General features: G+C 45.1%; 1 protein-coding gene across 2 annotated transcripts in view; it reads right to left on the minus strand.

Annotated features, from left to right (window-relative positions):
- Window positions 1–4,984: 4,984 nt before the first annotated feature.
- Window positions 4,985–22,206, minus strand: part of fam222aa (family with sequence similarity 222 member Aa) — a 46,789-nt gene continuing 29,567 nt past the window's right edge. For both annotated transcript variants that reach the window (XM_085910879.1, XM_085910880.1), the window contains exon 3: window positions 4,985–9,142. In XM_085910879.1, coding sequence (XP_085767005.1) covers window positions 7,683–9,142 — 1,460 coding nt within the window. In that variant the 3' untranslated portion in view covers window positions 4,985–7,682. The remainder of the gene's footprint in view (window positions 9,143–22,206) is intronic.

Consider the following 22,206-nt stretch of genomic DNA (forward strand, 5'->3'; position numbering starts at 1 on the left):
TGCAAGTATCACTGTCAGCAACTCTGGAGATGCACGCTTGCAAAGAAAATGCGTGTGGTTAACAAAATATGTGTGCTCGCCGCGACACAAATGTGTGTCGACCAATAGGTTAGAATCATGCTCGCTCTGTGGTAGACTACTCAAACTGCAAATGAGCGAAAGCTGATGTAAGCTCAGCAACTGGAAGCACAAAATGTTCAGCCATTGTCCAGCTAGTTAAGCTTTAAGGTGTTTAGGCTGATAAGTAGCACACAGATTCTTTGCTGGGATTGAGCCAACTCGTTTATGCACGGCACGATGTTGCTGACCGACTTGCTCGTGCAGTGCAATTTCCACTGTCTGAGCAGCGCTAAACTCAAGAAGGGGGCAACCCCCAGGGTAGCCCGAGGTTTCATTTTCTCTTTGCTGAAATAATTGCGTGAAATACTTTCCATGATCCCCAGTGAAATATTACACCAAGGTGCGGTATTTCTAAATTGAATGAGCAATCACTGGGAGCACTGGGAGACGATGAGCCGCAGACATATTGCTTTGCGTAGCCTGTGAGATGACCTTTCAGTTCATCAGAGATGAAACGAGGTCACTGAACCCAAAATGATTCAGGGTGCCTAAAACGACAGGCCAGGGCACGGTGGCGTCACGGCGTCAGTCTGCTGCCGGGCCTCCGTGGGTATTTCTCATGATTTATTGCTAAATTGCCAGGGAGTCAATGTGGCGTGCAGGTGAATGAGTTTTGCTAATAAGAGACGCATTTCTGCTCCACGGAGCTCTTTTTTCTGTTTGAGTGAGCGTGTACGAAATCAGTGTGCAGTCTCCCAGTAACGCACGCTCTGGCGGAGGAGGCGGCCTCATCAGTCTCCAGCTTATCTGATGTTTTTAGGTGGGTGGAGAGCTTGCGAATGAGGCGACAAAACTAAGAGGGAAATACGTTAATATCGATAGTTCTTGAAGTTAGCCGTGTAGTTTCAACAGGAAGTGTTATGACAACAAATATTGTCACCATGAATACCAAACAAATATCCAAATGTTTCTTAAGTAAATGCATCTTAATTATTGTATTTTGTGGGTCTTGTTTGTCCTAACCCCTAAACCCTAACACTCAAACCCTAATCCTAATTCTAACCCTAATTGTAACCCCTAAACCCTGACCCATAACTCCAAATCCTAACCCTAATACCCTAACCCCCCAACCCTAACTAACCCCAACCCCTAAATCCTAACCCTAACCCCCAAACCCTAACCCCTAATCCTTAACCACAAACCCTAACTCCTAATCACTAACCCCGAAACCCTAACCCCTAACCCCTAACCCTAACCTTGACTTTGATTGACACCGTTACAAAGGTACAAATTTGCCACTGTTAATTATTGTGGTTGTAGTTTGGGAGGAGTGTAGAAATGTGCTGCATGATGAAGGGAGCTGTTTTGAATTATTCACCCTACTGAGAATATTTTTCAAGGATGATAATAATAATAATAATATTTAAATTACATGACAGTAAAACTAAATACATAATAATATTAATAAGGCCAAGATATCCTGATCAGAAATCTGAATTATGCTCATTACCAAGTTACTTTTAATGCCAAATATTGGTATTAATATCTCTATGATAACGTCTTACACCACTGACTAAATACTTATTGGGTTAGGTGTACCTTTTTCCAAAAACAAATTGCATTAGGAGAAATCTGGTTTGGTCCTGTTTCATACAGATGGATTTTTTTTATGCTTTGTAAGAGATGAGATTTTAGGAATTGCAATAATCTTCCTTCGAAGAGACTTTAGCTCGACCACTTAGGCCAGATGCATGCAAAGAGACTTAGCTTTTCTTGGCCTCGGTGCTTACAACACGGTCATCAAATCCTCGTGCAAAGAGTATGATTATGCCTGCGGTCTTATACTGATCATTTAATATGGGCTAAACATAAAAAGCATGTCCATATGGTGTTAAACCTTCCAGCATACCATCAACAACACCTAAAGGTGAAAAGGGTCACAGGATTGTGGAGGCCAACATATGGTGGAGATGTGTGCCCTAAGACTAATATGCTTACCTTCCTTACAGTACAAACAGCAAAAGAAAGAGTGAGGCGTCGACTAAGCAGATCGACAGAAGCGGCCCGCGTACAAGTCATTTGCTTTATTCACATATGTCACGCAATCATACATAAAAGAGGAGGAAAGGTCCAATGAATAGAAAACTTCGACATTTCAGTCCTGAGATTGACAAAAGGCAAGGAGGGCAGAGCACATCTCAGAGATGGAGGGCGAATTGCGTGGCACTTTGAGCAAATCCAAGATGACGTTTGGGGGGAGATTAGGAGGAAATTGCACAACTGCCTAAGGAAAGAAAGTAAGCAATCATAGGGATGTTTGGCTCTATAGGCACATTGAAAAGTTGAAACTGCCCTGCGACATTTTATTTTTTTTTTTTTCAAAAACAGATTTGTTTCACATTAACACCTTTTATTTTGCCCAAGAAACAGCACTTCCAAAAAATGTTTTCATCCTGAGCAGACACAAACATATAAATACATCACTGCAGGGAGAACAATGAGAGAGAGATGCTTTATATATTTCCTATTTCCATATATATTATTTTCTCAAGGTTGCAGTACCCTCAGACTTGGACATAGTTGGTGCATTCGAGATCATCCAGGAAAGAAAACAGCCTTGTTTGCCCATAGGAACATTGCACACAACCAATAAATGAAACAGGAGGAAAAAGAAAACCCCCCCAGACTTTTATATTTGAATTGGATATAGACGTCTACATACGAATATTTGAAGGCAATAAGCTTCTTCAGCTGAACCTATATAGTGTCGATGCTCAAAATACATAGAACGTCCCGAGCTCCTGCTGGATTGGCTTTTGAAGCGACTATGTGCTCGTCTATCGTTGTACATTTTACAGTATTTGGAAAAAAAAGACGTATAATTTGCCAAACAAGCAATTATTGATTAAAGTATTTTCATGCTTGGTCGGAGCCTATGACATTATCTTTGTCTGCCAGTAATAGACATTAAGAAGGGGGTGTTAGGGAAGGCGCCCTGGAGGCCCAAGTCCCCCCCCCCCACTCACACACACAAACACCATGTGTAGGCTGGAGAAGCAACGCCAAGACTCTACAGAGTGAGCAGCTGCCATTGTTTTCTTCAACGTCACGTCCCTTATGGCCCCGCTTGTTTTTAACTGGCCTGGTTTCCCTCTCAGGTGCATAAAATGCAGCAGGACCTTTGCACCAGCTAAAGGTCTTCATGGGATTTACTAAAGGATCTTTACAAGCAGGGTAAGTCAATTTCTCTCCACGTTGCCGCCCCCAGGCCATCCCGGTGAGCGTCTCGCTGCCCTTGAAAACAGGTTAGCAGTCGATAAGTTTTATAGATCTAAATGTCCTCATTCGCATGGCGCTCACATCTGTCCTTTCCTGAGCGGCGTAATTGGCTTCCAGCGTTTAAAACTTAATTGATTTACTCCAATGTGTGATACATGGAGGCACAATATGTCTTTCAGGATGATTTCAATGGAGTTTAAATTTGAATATGAGGCCGCCGAGCTGAGCCAAAGAGAGGCATCTGATAGCGGCACCATGCAGGAACATGGCAATTATCCTGATTACTGATGCTTCGAGGCTTTTCTGACCTCAAAATCCCTCCCTGTATCTCGCTCCGCTTTGAGATCTGTCACATTGCGCAGGGCCCCTTCAGCCAAGCGGGGCGTAACCATGTATAATCCAACAGAAAACAAATCCCCCCGCCTCGATCAAACACAGCCGGCTTTCAAAGCGGGCCGATGAACCCGGGCGCCGCGGTGCGCCGCTGAGGCCCTCTGAGACGCAGCGGAGACTGGGCTTTAGCCCCCCCACACACACACACACATCTCCCCCCCCTCACACCGACCCCGCTGTCCTCCCCTTCAATGGCGGCCAGTCGTAACCTTCAGTTTGTTTTAAGTACTGCTGAACCCCGTTGGCCTTGGACGGGTGGGTTGGAGGGGGGGTGGGGGGAGGATAATGACATGCCATATGCCACTCTGCCTCTGCAGCTGAGTGAGCCGTGCATGGATCAGCTCAGACGCAAATCAATTTGAAATTTAATTCTATTATCCTAATATGTCCTAAGCGTGCATGCGTTGTCTAAATTGGGAAGCTGGGTTACAGCGTAGCCAAGCTGCGGCTCATTAAAAAGACCTGGGGGTCCGGCGCAAATTGCCACAAAACAAAGCAAAAGAAGGACATACTTTGTTTTAATGGAAATAAATGTGAATTGACAAAGTCTTTCCTCTCTAATTACCGTACTCCTCTCTGTACCTTACAGGAAATCCATTCCTATTTGAAAGGGGTTTGATTTCAACCCTCTGTGCCATTGAATACTCTCCTCTGATACTGTCACCCAATACTCCCATTAGCTGAGAGGACGGCTGCCCCGGACCTGCGTTGGTGGGAAAGGCCAGACACCAGAATCTCCACTGCCTCAAGTGTTGGCTCTTGACTTCAACGTCATGTGACAGGGTTTAATGCTTGGATGCAGAAGCCAAATGGAGGGGATTTAGGGACGGGATGTATCTGTAAATATGTCAAAATATTTCTACAAGACAGAAAATATGGCATTATGCGTCAGACCGCGGTTCGGGCGTTAAGCTGTTGAGACAACATGTTTTTTTTTTTCATTTAAATTTTTTTATTGTAATGTTAAGGGGGCTTACTGTGCAAATTATATGGCAGAGGGCTTGGTATTCTTTAGGCCATCAGGACCTCAGTGCAGGGGTCTATGCACCCATCTTAAGGCTCATAGTCAAAGATTTAGGTCAGCTGTCAAAGTTCAAATTAGGACATATTTTCTTTTAGAATTTGTGCTGAGAGGGAGCCACCGTATCAAGATTGAATACTTTTTTTTAAGCTTGTTATATTATTAAGAACCCATTTCGGATCCCTTACGGGTTAAATAAAACAACTTCAAAGGTTGTTTTTTTCCTCATTGCCAGCAAAAGTTCACCATCACTTGTCCAAGCCTCTGCTTGATGTCCCACAGGGTCCAACTTCCCGCTGACATCTAAAGGACATCTAGGTTTAGAAAATAACGACAGACGTCAAAGCCGAGACGTGGCCTCTGGATATAGTCTTAAAGAAATTTATTTTACACCTCAAAACAAAACAAAAAAAAAAAGGATAGGGATTAGGGACGTGGTACATTGGGAATGTATTGACAACTGTAGTTTACATTTTTTTTGGTGTAAGCTCAGAGAAAAAAAAATGTTCATACAGTCATAATAATTGCACTTCATAAATCTAGACTGATGCCAGTATTTCCCCACAACAAAGCTCCGGCTCTATTTAATAAATTGAATTTAGCATTGAAATTCCACTGACAAAAGAAATGCTAATCAAGACCACAGGTCTGCTGCACTGATCCAATTTTTCTCTTTCACTTGAATCCCACAAGGCAATAACACATCGCAGTAATTTAAGTGCAGTACATTCAAGGGAATCCCACAGTCATAATAAATATTTCACCGCTCTGAATCATCTAGTTAAGACTGGCTTGGGCTAAATACAACCCAACCAGGGGCTAAAATGAACAAGGAAAAGCAATGACCCTTGTCTCTTTTCATCTGATGTCAGAGATGATTGTTTTCATTTTTTTTATTTTTTTTTTTTCATTTGCAAGAGGAGTGAACCGTACCTCCCTTCTATCCCTGCTTCCTCCATCGCTATGACGACACCTGACAGAGAAGGCAGATGTGACGGTTACAAATATTGGAGACGCTAAGTCCTCCGTTAAAAAGGAAGCGAGATTGGTAAAGGAATTCCTGTACATTACTCAGGTGTGATTTTATGGGGACTGTGGTGGAAATGTTCAAATGAGACATGGGAAGAGGCTTTGAAGAGCTAAAATGCGCATGCCAAAACACACGCGCGCACACATACTCGTGTTAAGCACACGTACATGTATCGTTATGTCGATAACCTTCACATTTTTCACTTTTTCTGTGTATTATGTTCTTTTTAAATAAGCGTTTCAAGATTTATTGTTGTGAAGGAGTATTAGGAAGACACTGAAAGGAAAAAGGAAAATTATGAGAAATAAAGATACATGTCAATTTTCTCAACAAAATAATTCCAAACTTTATAGAAATTATTACAATTATATATATATATATTTAAAATAATAAATGTAATTTTTTAAAGAAAGGATATGAAAAATATTTGTTAACTTGGTTTACCATTAAAAACAAAAAGTTGATTATGTCTGTTTTCACGACATGACTTTATTCTCACAACATTATCACTTCTTTCTCAAAGTATAATTTTCTTTTCTGTGTGGGCCTAATACTCCATTGTTAATTTCACAGCGTGGGTGAAAAGTAGGCATTATGAATAGCTTTTAGAATTTTTTTTGTTTCGCTAAAGTTGTTTTGAAAACATTTTGGAAACAGACAACACTCATGGGGATTTTATATGATGTGTTGTTTCCCCATTGTCTCCTTTATTTTTTTCCCAGATGGCCACTTACTGTGTCTGTTGTTTTGGAAGCCACCTATGATGACTTCATGTTCAAATGTGAAGGTTGACTTTCATTTTGCCATGTAATAATAATAATAAAGAAAAAAACATATCCCTAGCCTAAAAACCTGTAATTGGAATATTGATTGTATTCCTAATTTTTAATGCCAAGTTACTTTTCACCCACCCCGTGTATTCCAGTGTTGGTTATGAAAACAAGCTCTCACATTGCAGGTTCTTACAGAACCACAGCAGTGACGATGCCTCGAAACAGAACATAAGAAACTGCACATTTGCTTGAACAGGAATATTTAAATCATAAAAACCAAGTGGAAAGAACAAAGCATCAGAGACGCTTTCCCCCATAGCAGCCAATGCATAAAATATACCTACAAATATATAAAACAACATAAAATAGGTTCAAGTTTTTCAAGTTTCTTAAATATATCATATCCAAACTACCCAGATTCCAAACTTCAAAGTTAACAAGATTCAAGCAGTGCAATTTATGTATCAATTATAACAGCAATAACCATTAATAATGTACTATCCTGTCCTAATCAGACTTGATGATTCTTGTGCAGAACACAAGAGGCCTGGCTATAATTTCACTGAGTCTGTCCTCATCCATCTGCGTGTAGTTTTTGGATGTTGAGAGCAGCCCTAAACTTTGGTCCTCTGGAGACCATTTATTTCAGTGACAACCTACACAGTAGCTTCAGTCTCGGAATTTGAAGTGGGGGGGGGTACAAGTGGCGTATGCACTTCATGTCAAGCTATGATTCCATCAGAAAAAAAAAGAAAGAAAAAGAAAAGAGAGCAAAGATTAGAATAGTTCAGGCAAGTAAAACTTGGGCAACAAAAGCGGAAACAGAAAGACAAATAAATCAATGCAAAATTCCTATTGGCAAACGGCACAACGGATCATCAGGAGGATTTTAAAATCCCTTTTCTCCCCCACTTGTAATCGCTACTGCCATTTCTTATTTGGAATTCTCAAAGCCTGGCTTGAAACCACCATAGATTGGGTCACACAACACGACAAGAGCTCTCGTGGCTAAGCTCGCGCACTCATTAAAGCAAATCCACCCTCCCACCGCAAAACCGGATCCGTCCTTTGCCTTAAGATTTTCTTTACAAATTCACAACTCGATTCTTGTGATTCTGTCGCGCCTCTATCTGTAAACGGGGAGGCGGATGTGTGCGTGCTGGTGGTCCAGCAGACGTGGCACCGACACAGTCTCGTAGCCTTTGCCCAGCATCTGCTCCTTTATGCATGGCGGGTGGATGTCGTTGATCAGGTATTCCAGAGACTGCAAGCTGTTGCTCAACACCGACGTGTTGCACAAACTCTTGCTGGGCAGGCTGCAACACAGACGGCCTCCGCTGTCGATGGCGGGGTGATGATGATGGTGGTGGTGATGATAGGGATGGTGCGGGTAGCCCAGTTCTCTGTGGCCCGTGGCCGACCCGCCCGTGGAGGAGCCCAGGAGCTCCTGTGGGTTGTAGCAGTCACTGTCCGGTGTCACCAGGACACTGTTCCAAGGGGGGGCAAAGTATTGACCCACTGAGAAATTCCCGTGCATGCCCATGCAGTTCAACGGGGAGGAGCTGACTTTGTCCAGCCCGCCTCCGCCGCTCGCCGTCAGGTGGTAAGGTCTGGACGAGGACGAGGACACTTGGCCCGCCATGATCCCGCCGACAGGGATGCAGCTTTCGGGGGACTTGCTGACGGCCGCTCCCCCTCCGCTGCCCCCGCTGTACATTCGTAGCACCGCCTGTTGCTGCTGCTGCTGCTGCTGTTGTTGTTGCTGCTGCTGCTGCTTCTGCCAGAGGATGTAGTCCATACTGTCCGCGTAAACCCCGCTCTTGAGCGCCTCTGTGTTTTGAGCCGGCAGCCCCGCACCCGTGTACACCATGTTGGCCTGTGGGCCGATTCCCACCACGTAACCGCCACCTGAGGAGCTGGAGGAGACCCCCATGACAGTTGTGCCCTGCTTGGAGGGACTGGAATTGGAGGGTGGCGCCCCTTGACACACCTGCTGCAGAGCCTGTGCTTGGCAATGCTGGTTGATCTGGTAAATGATGCTCTGGATGGAGGGGAGGTTGGACTGTGCGGGGAGGGCCAGGCCGCGCCCCCCTGTTACCGGAATCACCGAGCCAGCTACGGTGACGTTGGGGGGCACCGACAACCCGGGGCCCTCTGGAGGCTTCGTGGGCCCGGCTTGATAGCCCATCTGGCTGGGGCCGTTGGCTAAAGTGCTACTACTTGGTGGGTACGGGGCAACGGCAATGTGGGCAGGGGAGAGCTTAGTCCGTCTGCCGTCGGAGTTCTTGAGAACTCCTTTTGATGACATAAAGGTGGAGTTGGATGACAATGAAGGAGAGGAAGAGGACTTGACGATGGCAAGCAGGCCATGGTAGCCCCCGGTGTGGAAGTGTGGATAGGGGCTGTAGCGCTGGCCAGTGGTGTCATATCCGTTTACAGTCCGGTTAAGGTGCTTGTGCTGGGGAACCCTGATGTTGGTCGGGAAGATCTTGATGGACAGAGGGTTGTTGGCTGTCTTCTGAGCATAGGCATCAAGTTCTGCCGCAGTGGGGTAGCGAGGGGAATGTGTAGGCACCACCAGTTCACCTGCGGGTCAAACAGAGAGGAAAGAATGAGTGAGATTTGACTCCATGTTCACTTTGTAATCAACTGTAAATATCCAGGGGAACAAAAACAAAGACGTCTCCCCCCCCCCCCCCCCCCCAAAAAAAAATCATTTGCATATTCTTATCATGATTGCAGTTGATGTTTTATCGCAACGGCTCAATCCATGAGAGATTTTTCTTTCCATTCCTATTTTAACTCCCTAGCCAAGTGGATCTTTTTTAAAAACTCATTCTGTCAAAAGCCTGGAACCTTAGGCGGTGTTAAATCTGTGCATTGTGAAATTAATTCAAACTCTCTTTAGCAATGAATTAGGTTAGCCTTGGATACTAAGCAAGGAGGGCACAATGTGGATCAAAGCTTGTTTAATTGGAATGGCACATTTGAGAATTCAAAGTGCCCAGTATATGAACAGCCCCAGTTCTAACATCTAACAAAAATTGCTTCGATTAGATATAAACAAATGAAAAGATAACGAGACATGTATGAGCAAAAAACTATAATATGTACAGGAAAATAGCATTTTAGAGTAAACGCTTTGTGGTGTTGGCAATGTGAAACTCTCCAATCCCCTAAATTCAATTCAGCAGCGACGGCGGCGACTGTGAATAGCAATGGCCCTCGTTCAATGAGGCAAAGCTCAAGGTGGCAAACAGGAAAATGGCAATTTTGAGAGAAAAAAAAAAAAACTCATGTCATTGTTTGGGGGCTGGTCATGGAGGTGAGGGGCCACATTGAGATTGGATTTAAACAACATTATTCAGGCAATTTCATGGCTACTTAGCTCAGTGCAACAAAAAGTGTGTGTGTGGGGGCGGGGGGGGGAGAGCTCAATTTACAAGCGATACATCAGCTGCCTCAAATGACTTGCGACCCCTTCACTTTTTTTTATGCAAAAGACACACACACACACATAGCAAGTGCCATGACTCTGCTGTCAGCAACCTAAAGAGTGTGTGCAGGTCGCAGACTGTGACTACGACTCACTCCATTTCCTTTCCAATTGCAAAAATCATTTAAAAAAGACTCCACAGCCAAATAGCCTCAATCCTCATTCCTGGGCTTCCATTACAGATAGCACGGGGAGTTAATTTCAACAACCCAATGGGTTCCCAACTGTGAAAATGATTACATCTACAAGATCCATATCATCAAAGAAATAAATTTGGAATTTTAATGACAGAGGGGAATGGCTGTGAATATCCTGAGCTGAATTTAGTGCATGACCTATTCCGGTGCCATTTCTGTCTCGAATCAGAATCCCAAGATTTGGATTTCTTTATTTTTTTAACCGTCGATATCAATGGAGAAGTGAGTATGAAACTCAAAGAGAGTGCCATCCGAAGGGGCGGAGCCCAGCACGCCGGGCCAGCCCAGCTCCGACCTCGCCAACCTTGATGAGGCACCGCTCGGCTTCCCTGGCGACGTCGCTGCCGGGCTCTTTGATGCTCTCACTCACAGTGGAAAACTGACAAGACTTGTTTGCTTTGCTCTGAAGAGGAAAAACACGCTCATTTCAAAGCCCATCGCCGGTCCACATGCAAATGGAAAAGGCAGCTTTTTTTTTTTTTTCTGATCTTTTACATGAGGAAAAAAAATAAACATCTTTGATCACCATATGGGCCAAATGAGGAAGGATTCTTGGCTTTCAGGCATATCAAGGGCCTTGTGTCCTGCTGCCCTGACAAGCCCCCAGCTGCATTATGCCCATCATTCCACCTAATTACTGACATATGAGAGGAAAAATTATATTAAAAAAGCCAGAAATTCATTAAAGGCGGGCTAATTCTTTTCCTTCTCACCGACTGGGTCCATATTTTCCACAGCCGAGCTCGCGTTTCCTCAAAAAGTGAGCCTAAAGCTCTTTCCCTCCGTCTTTACCAGCTTGGCCCTTGTTTGTCAATAGGCAGAGACTTTGGCACGCCAAACTGGCATCAAAGGGCTTCACACTTCGCGAGCCACGGGGATTAGAAGGCCTTTCAGGCCTACAAAACCCATCTCGGCCACACAAAAGCTTCCGGTTATTAGAAATCACAGGCAGAAAAAAGGGGCCAGGAGGTGGCAATTGAACATCTGGATGCTTTTGATTCCAGTGTGTGGCAAAAATTTTAGAGCAAACTTGATTACAACTAGCATTGGCCTACCCACACTTTGACGTCCCCCACCCTTCAGAAACAGGAAGTCTGCTCTTCTATTGCCACCGTGTGACTTATTGCTCTAGTTTGCAGCAGATCTGCGCAAGGAGCGGCAGCATCGAGCACAGATGGTGCTCGCTGATAAAAAAAAAAAAAAAAAACAGCCTCCGAGGCAGCTTGCACCGCCTTTGTGTGCACCCTCACCTCCTCGTGAGGTAGGGGCTCCCCTGCACCTGTGCGTACGCTTCGGCGCGCCTGTGCATGCAAATAGCACGCGTGAAAGCCGAAAAACAAGGCACGCAAACAACACACACTCACCCGCAAACCCGCAACTGCACTTGTGTGTCTCGTTTGACATCAGTGAAGCATGTTGTTATCCTCTCTCATGAAATGTAGGGCAGGGACAACAACAGGTGCCTGCGCCGGCGACAGCCTGCAATGCCTCCTGGGCTAAATGCTTCACACTCGCTTCATTTCGACATGCGACAGCCTTGTAAGGATTAATTATTTCCCCCGAGGATGCAAAAATACGCTATTTCCTTTTTCTGAGACGATGTGCATTCACAAGCGCGTGAAAAAGCTTACGAGCCTGAACAAGGAGAATGAAACTTTAAATGTAAACAAATAAAGAATATGATTGAGCTGCAGTGGAGATGAGCTAAAAGTGCCAGCGGACGTGCATTTATTAGGGGCAATCACATGCCGGGGAGCTGAGATGGCAATTAACGGGCTGACCTTGGTCCTTAATAATCCAGGGCCTTGCACACAATGCCCGCGTGTCAGGGCAGCATATCTCGAAATGCCACCGCTCATTAGCGGCATGCACGCGGTGAGCGAGGCTATCTGCGCGCCGTTCGACTCTGCGGCGGTCAGACAGCCACGGAGAGCGGGCGCGGGGTAACGTCGGGCGGTGATGTGATCTGGAAAAGCCATTCCACTGGGAGGATGGCCACTCTCATTTCTCTCCATTTTTGATTGACATGAAGCTCCCCAAGCGCAACGTCCTTGGTGTACCCGGTGCTGTCACTCTGATTGCTTGTATGTGTGTGTGTGTGTGTGTGTGTTTGGGAAAAGGGGGTGCTCGATTCTTAACACTCAATTAACACTCCTTTAATTAGCCAGCGGTACATTTTGAATTCTGATGAACTAATTTTCGAGCTATATGTGTGTGTGCGCAGGGGGGAGGCCTGCTAAAGACGAGGTCCATTGGGTACAAAACAGCAATAAAGAGGGAACTGGTTAGATTAGACTGTAAAAAAAAAAATCCATTAAATTCCGAGCACTCCTTTCGAGTGAGGGGTCAAATTGTGTTGATCACACCGAGGCAAAAAGCAGATGGGGGAGTGTGTGAGAGAGGGGGAGGCAGGTAGGAACGATGTGAAGGAGCGCAGCATCAAATCCAGAGGTTCGGGAGAATGCTTTGCATTTTAATTAAGAGCCTGAAATGAACAAGCAAAGGGAAAAAGTCTACCTAAAATACCCTGGCTCCAAATGATTGAAGTTCTGAGTGTTCTACAATTATGGAAAAGTTTCTTCTTATTAGTGTAAAGAAATAGCACGACATCAAAAAGCTCTCAGCATTTCCTTCTTCACTTCTGCAGAGGCGATATCTCCGCACACTTTGATCCCAGTGGACCATGTAGTCAGGTCAGCAGGGGGGAGAAAAATTGCTTGCTTAGATGAAGGGAGAAAAAGTTGTTTGCTTGACTTGCAATTAAGACAGAAAAGTTAAGGGAATGGCAAACAACACTCCACTGGCAGAAATGACCCGTGAGAATAATCGAGAATTTTGCTGATTGTGCGCATTTGATTTTTGGACTAATTGCGGAAGGCGGGAAGCAAGCTCTGTCATTTTCTACAAATAGAGAGAAATAACAGGCAAATAGTTGCACCTTCCAATTATTTTGCATCATGGCGAGCTATATTATACTAAATTTAAAAAACATTTTCTTTTTCCTAGGCACTCTTTTACAACAAAGTAATGAATAAAAACATTGATGTTATTATGAATACTTATCATCTGACCATGTTGTCACTGGCATCACTGTATGTTGTGTGTGTATATTTGAATGTTTTGCTATTTTGAAACATGTTGCTGTTTACATTTACTTCCATGTGGGCTGTAAATGTGAGTATAAAATTGTTTGTGGTTGTCAGGTGGGGTCGAAATGATCAATCTGTAAAAACACCAATGGCCTTTGGCTTCATTTGATGAGTTGGCGAGAGGCCGCGTAAATGCCCTTGGATGTCGTGTAATCTTTCTTTTGTGCTGCAGAGTCACATTTTCAAGACGCGGTTTCAACCCAACGCTAAATTTTATGTGAGTTCTGACACTTGATAGGCAAGTCTATGCTGCACTATATTTGTTCGCAGAGTAAATAAGCGGCGAGCGTGCATGACAGTTACACTTCCTGTCCCCTAGCTAATATTTTCTGCCTTCCGCCGCTATATCGTACAGCAGAAATGAAATCCAGGTACATCACGTACCTTGTAATAAACTGGCTTCTGACCAACGGAGAATTGCTCATTTCAACGACTGCTAAGACTAAATGTGGATAGGTCAAATGTATTCATTGCATTCCATGACAAAACGACACCTGAGTGTCACGACAATGACATATGGCTTTTTTTTTAAAGCGCATCCCAAACTCTTGAAACTCGAGCCAAAAGTTGACTGCAACCGAGGAAGTGGTGTTTGGCTGAAGTAACCCTCCACCTCGAGCTATTGTTACTCATTTAGCTGATAGGATCGCGGTATGTATGATGCTCTGGCCCCGCCTCATTTGCTGCTGGGGTGGGGTGGGAAGCTGAACAATACCTGCCTTGTGCTAATGGAGGTGTCATCTGGCCCAGGCCTGATTAGTCAGCGATTACAGCGAGGCCTCAATTGCCGTGACAACTGCCGCAAACACAATAGGCCTTGATAAAGCCAGCTGTTTGGTCCTCTACAATTAACCCCACATCCCACTCGTCTCTGGCGGTGCACTGCCTCTAATTGACTATTGCGTATACAAAGCAAAGACTGTGGGGCCAGACCCCCTGGACGCAGCCCCCACCCCTCTCCCGCAAGGAAATGATAATAATAGAGGCGTCCCGTGGATTCGGCCGCCAGTCAATCAAAGTTTCCGTGCCCCACAGGAGCTTCCTGATGAGTGAGAGAGAGCAGAGGAAGCACATGTTTGAGGCTGTGCATGAGCGCCCTCCATGGAGGAGGGGCAAGTTGAATATGCCTTCAGTCAAACTACTAATCAATTCAAGTGCATGTGAGGAAACCCTGCTGCTTGCTACATATCAGGAAAGTCATTTTAGGGAGCACTCATCTCTCCCTATGTTCAGCTCAAGGTTGATTTTCTGGGCAATGCAGGAAGAAAAAAAAAAATATCAAGGCAATTATTTGTCAGCCCTCTGTTATCTATAATTGCAAAGATAAAAATCAAACTGAAATGATTTCTCTGTGGATAGAGCTGTCTGAATTCACAGCTGCTTGTGTCATCATAATCTTCAAACAAATGCATTGTCTGCACCTAACTCCATACAGCCTGCGCTCCACTTGGGGATTTTTATTATTGAGGAAGCTGAATTATCGATGGAATGTTTCAGGCGCACGCGTAATAAGTGGAATATAAAACATGTTGATGCATCTCAATGTGAATGAACTTGGAGTTTATTTTCAGAGGTTGGGGGGGAGGGCGTCACGTAACCACATGTACTCATTCCAAACAAGCCCACAACGTTACAAAGTGCAAAGAGCAAAGCTGAAATCACTTGCGCACTGATCCCACACAAGAATGTCCAAAATGTATGAAATCATTAAAATACATTTTGGGTGTTTGTTTCCATCTTGGGGCCAAAGATAATTTTCCATTAAATTGAAGTCACTCTCATCTCCGCAAGTTTGAGGAAGGCCCTTTTTCCGCTCCTGTGCTGTGCTCGTGATTTGATAAATTTGGTGTGGGAGCATTTGACTCAGCCCTGACCCCAAACACACTCCCGACATCTTGTTGACAGTCTTCCCTATTTATCAAGGACAAGGCATCACAGGAGCTCATTAACTTACCAAGGCTCCCTTTGAGGACACGCGAAACCAATAGGTCGCCGTCGTGTTTACATTTTCGCTCTAAAATTTATCTCTAAAGCCAGATGTCGCTGGATCAGCCATGAAAATTAATTAGCTGGGTTGATGTGGCAACCTCGTGCACTTTGCAGGCTGACCTGGCTTTTATGGGCTGTGAGGGAAATTACTGGGAAATGACTCCTCCGGCTCACACGTCCCCCTTGTTTGGGAATCACTGATAACCTTCAAAAACTAAATACACTATAGCTTCTTTCAAGCTATAAGTCCAGTGGATTAGAGGAGAAAAACAGGTGGATCCAAAGAGGGACAAATCTCAGCTGGCATCACAGTGCGGCTGCCCTCTCTGACCCCTAAAGCTTTGCAATTACAAACAGTGGAAATTCTTCCTTCCCGTCTCTTGATCGTCTCAGTCCTCTCTTTCTGTTTTCATCCCTCCTGCCTCCCTCTATCTAGCTCTTCTCAGCTTCACCCCCCTTGTCTCTTCAGGCCTCCCTCCCCTCTCCTCCTCTGTCTTTTCCATCTCGCTCTCTGAGTAAGTGAGTTTCATCTGGGGTGCTTGCCGGGGCGAAATCACCCCAGGGTGAACACTTTATTATCTGTAGTCAAAGCGTCACCACAAATACCATTCTACACACACAAGTGTCACTTTCCATTTGTCCACACTCTGGCTGCATTAGCGGAGCCTGGCCGGCCGGCCGGCCGGCCCAGGGCCTTGTGTCTCCAGCAGAAGAAAGCTAACAGCGTGGGAAAGCACTCGTCCTGCATTCCTGCCCCATTGACACCGGCGCGGCCGACCTGCTGCCTCTTTCTTGGGAATTCAAAAAACGATAACAGAAAATCACCGCTAAGCTGACAACGAGCAGGATAGCTTGCAAGATGGCAAATAGAGGAGGTTAGTTTGCCATCTTGTGATCTTTGTTTTAATTCATGAGCTCACAGTAGGTGGGAAAGAGGGCGAAACAAAGCAGGCCCTCGGGTTCATGCTGCAAGGGGGGTAATTAGTGATGATCAAGCCAAGTGTCCATTAAAAACACAAGTTGTTGTGAAATGCAGTATTCACGTGTCGCACCTGTTGTGGGGCACCCGTGTACCAAATACACAAATGGACTAGAACATGTAAAGTGTTTAGCTCAAAATACACTCAGAACTTTGTTTTGGGGAGGGAGGATGAATACATTGAAAACAATATCTGACTCCTGTCTATGTGTGCTGTGATTGGCTGGCGACAAGTCCAAGGTTGAGCCTCAACTGGGGTAGGCTCAAGATACTTTCAACAGTTATTCAATTGCAACAGTAAAACTAACAATATTTGTCTGATTAATGGTGACATCTGAATCCTGACCTTAATGACAATAATATATACGATGCATGATTGAATAAGTTGAGAGAACATTTTTCCATTCGCTATGGTTCATGGGCTTGAATGCATAACAGAAAAGTTAATGGATGAGGAAAAAATGTTATCCACTGAAAAGTGCTCTGTTTAATAATTAGGTCTGGCTTTGAATGTGGTTTGCCCTCCGGCCTGCCTGGGCCACCTTCATTGTGCACGCTGCACGGTCTAGAAAGAAGAGGCTTTATCAGCAAATACCCCGCGTCAGCACCAGCAGCAGGGTGGTTATGCGTTGCGACTGGCGCACCAGCCGATATTGTCATGAGCGATTAGGGCTATGCTCATGAGCCTGTGAACTCATTGCTGTGGCATCAGAGTCAAGCCCGTCCGCTCTCCCGCCCCCTTTTTTTCCCCCCCACATTTCTATCCGCCGCTCCTCGGTTTACATTTAGCATCCAACCCCGCCGCTTCTCCATATAACCTCTGGAAATCCCGTGAGGAGCTGTGCAAAACTGATTAAGAGTCGGCAACAGGTCAGAGTGATGCCATTTTTAACAATAATTCTGTGGAGCTTTTCATCCAAAAAGGGTCAGGCAAAGTGGAAGCTAGCCCCTGAAGGTTAATTCGTCACCTCTGCGGATGGTGGGTGAACAAAGGGAGGCGAAGACAAACCGAAGCTACTTGTCAGGAAAGAATGAGGTGATATTGAACTTTATGAGCAAGGCTCAGGCACTAAAATAGGACAAGTTTTTGATGTTAGCTTCTATTTGTCCTTTCTTTAAGACTTGCACCTGAAACTGTTCTTTCAAAGGGCTCCATGTACTGCCAAGAGCAGAAGCATCCACAACACGCACACAAAAAGGTCTGGAATAAAAGACCCGAGAGATAGCCATTGTAAGCACATAGAAAAATAAGAAAGGAAGCAGATCTGAGGGAAAAAGGCAAGGGGCCGAGAGTATGCTGGCGGGTAGGAAAATAGAAGAGGGAGAGGCTGGAGGCGGCTGGGCCGGCCTGTCAAAGCCCAGAAAGTGCTGCTGCACAGGCCTGCAGGTAAATGGAAGAAGAAAGGCGCCTGCAGGCTGCCTGAGGCAAGCCCGGGCCCTTCTGTTCTATCATTTAAGAGACAAGTCGTTCACTGATTCCCAATTAATATTTAACGCTGCACAGACAACAAGGCACTCCACTGCAGTACACATGCCGGGAGGAGGAGAGGGGAGGAGAGGAGCGAGTTTTTGACCTTTAACAGCCACTTCATTGGTTCCACTTTGGATTTCAGTTCAAAGTGGTCAGGAGAAGAGAAGATGACATGTTCTGCGTTTGATGCAGAATACAAACTGTACAATTGCAACCTCATTCAGAGCCAGTTCAAATGAAGGCAGCAGAGTCTAGTGACAAGACATTTGTGGAATATTACTGTATCATATTGTAGTCATATTTTTTCTACTATGGTGCTCGATATTGATCGAGTTATAATATTTTGTTGTGTTAATAGTGTACAGATTTATACTGTATAATAATTATAAATGTTATCATACTTTTAAATTATGAACAAAATGTTTATCATTCTAGTATTACGGTACTATGCGATTATACCGAACTGTATTTTATCAGACTGAGTTGTTCCTAATAATATTAATAACATTAATTACAGTAGGAATCTTGATCATGCTATTTTAATGGTTCTAATATTAAACAGTAGCAAATAATGTGCATCCAATAACAAAGTTTGAATCAAGGTATTCCTTCTATACGTAATTCTACAAAACTGTGCTCTTCTGACCATACACAACAACATACATAAAGATATTTACATATTATTAATAATTATGCTTGTAATGTCAAGCAATACGAAATAAAAGCGTGCAAAGCGGTACAAAAGTGCCCTCCGATGTTGCTCACACATACGGTAATGTCTGGGCTGCTCTTCCTCCATAATGGCTCTCTTTACAGCGAGACCTCTTGCAACAACATAGCGATCAATATTTACCATCTGTGCGTTTCAATCAAGGCCAAGAGGTTAAATGCATGGAGTTATTTACTGAAGTGGAAATAAAGATGTGCAGCTTGAACAGTAAAATAAAACCGCTGTTGCGTGTCCTTAATTAAAAAGACACTTGTATCACACGTGTCCGCCTTAAAAGAACCCATATTTTAAGTTTTAATGTTAAACAGCATATAAAGCAGAAGAAAGCACAGTCCGGGTACGAACATGCATCGTGTTGTTCATCTCTTACTAGCCACCCAAATTCAAATCAGGTTTGATCAAATACAACACGCACACTGAACCAATGCTTTGAATATACTCCTGGAGAATAAGTAAAATTGGGCGCCAGTTTAACGTGTTTGACCAATACAGTCTTGGGTGTGAAATCCAATTTGTTTTTGTACGTGCAAAGCCTTGGTAAATCCGGCCCTTAGTGCATCATTTCCTGTGTGAAAGCAAAGGACTGGAGACACTCTGTCCCCTCAATCGCCAGCAGCCTACCCCCCCCCCCCCCTCCCTCCCCTATGGCAGGCAAAGACAGAGGGTGTTGATGCCTGCACCTGCAGAGCCGCCCAAATGCCAGCTCGCTTTGGAACTAGGAAGCTCTTTTTCAATCCAATTCCTGCTGTGAACACAGCTACAGCAGAGCCACTCTTCCTCCAGCTCACCTTCCATGGCAGTAAGATTGTTTCACCCCCTGTGCTCACAGCAGAAGGTAAGAGGGCAGAGCGAAGGCAAAGCTCGGCGGGTCACTACCAGCCGGAAATGATCCTCTGTGTGCCAGCAGTGAGATGGCAAGAGGTTACGCAAAAGCATGTGGGAAGGCTGCGGCCGCTCACGAGGCTCCTCCTTTTAATTCTCACCATTTCTCAATTTGACTGTGTGGACACCTTTCAAATGCGAGAGCAAACGCTGAGATCCCCTACAATGAGATTGCATAAGCAGGCATCTAGAAAAGAAGCCGGTCCATGGATAGCTGTCAATCACCTTTCACGATGAAGAATACTTCTTGACCTGCTGGAATAATCAGAATGTCAATGTGGGCATGCTGTAGAATTCCAAATGGGATGTAAAAAGAGGACAGTCTGTGGGAAAAAGGTCAAGTAGATGCAGATCCCACCCCCTTTCCTTGAATTCTGCATTAGGTGTATAGAATGAAATAAAGACTAGCGGTATAATACTGTAGATGAAGACGAGAGGTTAGCACGCAGGTTTATTTTGGTCATTTAGAATTAGCTTTTGCCAATGGAATCGTGCGAACGGCGAGTCGAGCCGCCTTGAGCCGAGGAGCCTGTCAGGCTCAGAGTTGTTATTTCTGCAGCCATTGTAACCACCTATTAATATTCAACTGGAAAGGCTGACATCATAGCACTCCACACAACATATTGCAGTTTTATGAGCTTTCCAACTTCCCCGTAGAGCCGTCTACAGCAAATTAGATCCGTGCAGGTCACAAAAGGTCACTGTGTCCATTAATTCCCCCCCGCTTAGCTAAAAGCAAAGCAATCGTCTAACATCTCCGGCTTCCCTGCTTGCAGAGGAAGAGGGCTATTAGGAGGATCCCCAGGTGAACCTCCACGCTGTGTCCCGAGGCCGTGTGATTGTCTCTGTCCATCAATCTGGAGGAGGTTTCAACCTGGCTTGACATGGCATGAACCGCGGATATCAGGCCTTCTGGGAACGTCTCATCTACACCTGGTTGATTGGCACGCCAGGCCTCGCGGCTGGTGTCGCAGGAGGTTACTGCTGCATGTGCACTCCGTCTCCTCTCTGCACAGTGTGTGTGTGTGTGTGTGTGCGCTCGCAAGGGCACATTTGGAAAAACAAATCTGGATTTTTGTAGCGGTTGATTAAATGGATTTAACGAGGATTAAACTGTTCTTTCCAATTTGATTCCACTACACACACACAGTTGAAATAGACGCTATCCGAATAAAGGTTAGATAACTGGCTGAGCCACAAATGTTTCAGATATTTAAAATAATAGCCCTCTCCCCCAAATCTGGAGTGACATCTGGGTTTGGCCACAAATCACAACATAATTAAACAAGCAAATGGAAAACCCACACGATTTTAGGAAATAGCCACATCGCCGTCAAACTGCCATGTAAGATTGCAAAGTAGTTGTTTTTTCGGAGCTGACACGTGGCGGAGTAATTGCTGTCTGGGCCAGAGAGAGGGCAGGTGGTGGATTTGGGGGGGCAGCTCTGTCAGTGTTACTCCTCACTGGAGTGGGGAGACCTCCCTTCCCTTCACTCCCGTGGCAGCTTCAGAGCCACAGCGGAGGGGCGTGATAACAGAGACGTAACGATGGGGAGGGTTGCCTCCGGTGGAGGGTGTCCGGGGTCAGGTGCTTCTATTCACCTCTCTCCCTCTGCCTGGCCTCTCTCTTTCTCTCTCTCTCTGGCTTTCTTTCTCTCGTCTGGGCACCCTCCCTCTGGGGCACGACATGATGAGAGGCACTGGCTCCACGGCCGTCTCTGCCTTTCATGTCTCCATCTAGGCCAGCGGTGGAGAGACGCGGAGGCGAGGACGAGGGCTACAAATGTCACCCATAAGGAGGATTTAATTAAAAATGACAGCGGCTGGCGCAGGAGAGTGCAGCCACATACGCGTGGAATTTGGACGCAGTGAAAGCAAGTGCCTATGATTTATAATTCAAGTAATGCCCCGCACTGCCTTTTAATTCTATGGCCAAAGGAAGAAAAAATATCAAAAGGCCGCCCGCCCCTATGAAGCTAATCCAATATGATATTTTTAAGGGCAGGCGGTCAATGGCTTTCTGAAAAGCCGGCTTCTCGCCGCTGCCTGCTGTCTCCGCCCTGCACGCCGCTCCACGGCGCCTCACCCCCAGCCCCCCTCCAGCCCGGGCTGTGATAATGGAAACATCCTACTCTCCGCCTCCCGTTTCTCCTGCTAAGCTCTGCGCGCTTGGGGGAAATTGATTGTCTGGCAAGCTGATCTGAACGCTTCCAGCTGATGGCAGAGCCAGTTAAGTCCTTTTTTATTGAGGCTATGAGGGATTTTTAATGGGAGTCGCATCAATGAACTGTGCGGTCGCTCGGCATCTGCATGCAGGGTCTTTTTGTAAAAAAAACCTCCTCACCTTCAGCCCTCGCAAAAACCAAACACGCACACTTTTCAATCAAAGGACAGAAGAAGCAAATGACACATTGCACCTCTGCTTCATTGCCAGGTAATCAAACAGCACAGAGGAATTCCAAACCGCTCGCTTTGGGCTATCTCCCCTTCAACCAGACTATGAATAAATGCAAGATGGATAGATGAATGGCTGAATGACTTTTATCCCATTTTATCACACCTTTGTTGGAAAAAATATTTCTTGCGGGTTAAAAAAATTCATTCAAGCATATTAAAGCACTTTGTCCAAATGTCATTATTTTTTAATCATTTCCTTCAATGCAAAGCCAATCGGTGTAGGGGCCCAAATATTACAAAAGAACCATAATTTCACTCAAATGCTCTTTAAAGCTATGCCACTGTTGAAGAGACACGCAA

This window comes from Syngnathus leptorhynchus, chromosome 4 (assembly GCF_054491065.1).
Source record: "Syngnathus leptorhynchus isolate UIUO chromosome 4, UIUO_Slep, whole genome shotgun sequence".
Classification (NCBI taxonomy): domain Eukaryota; kingdom Metazoa; phylum Chordata; class Actinopteri; order Syngnathiformes; family Syngnathidae; genus Syngnathus; species Syngnathus leptorhynchus.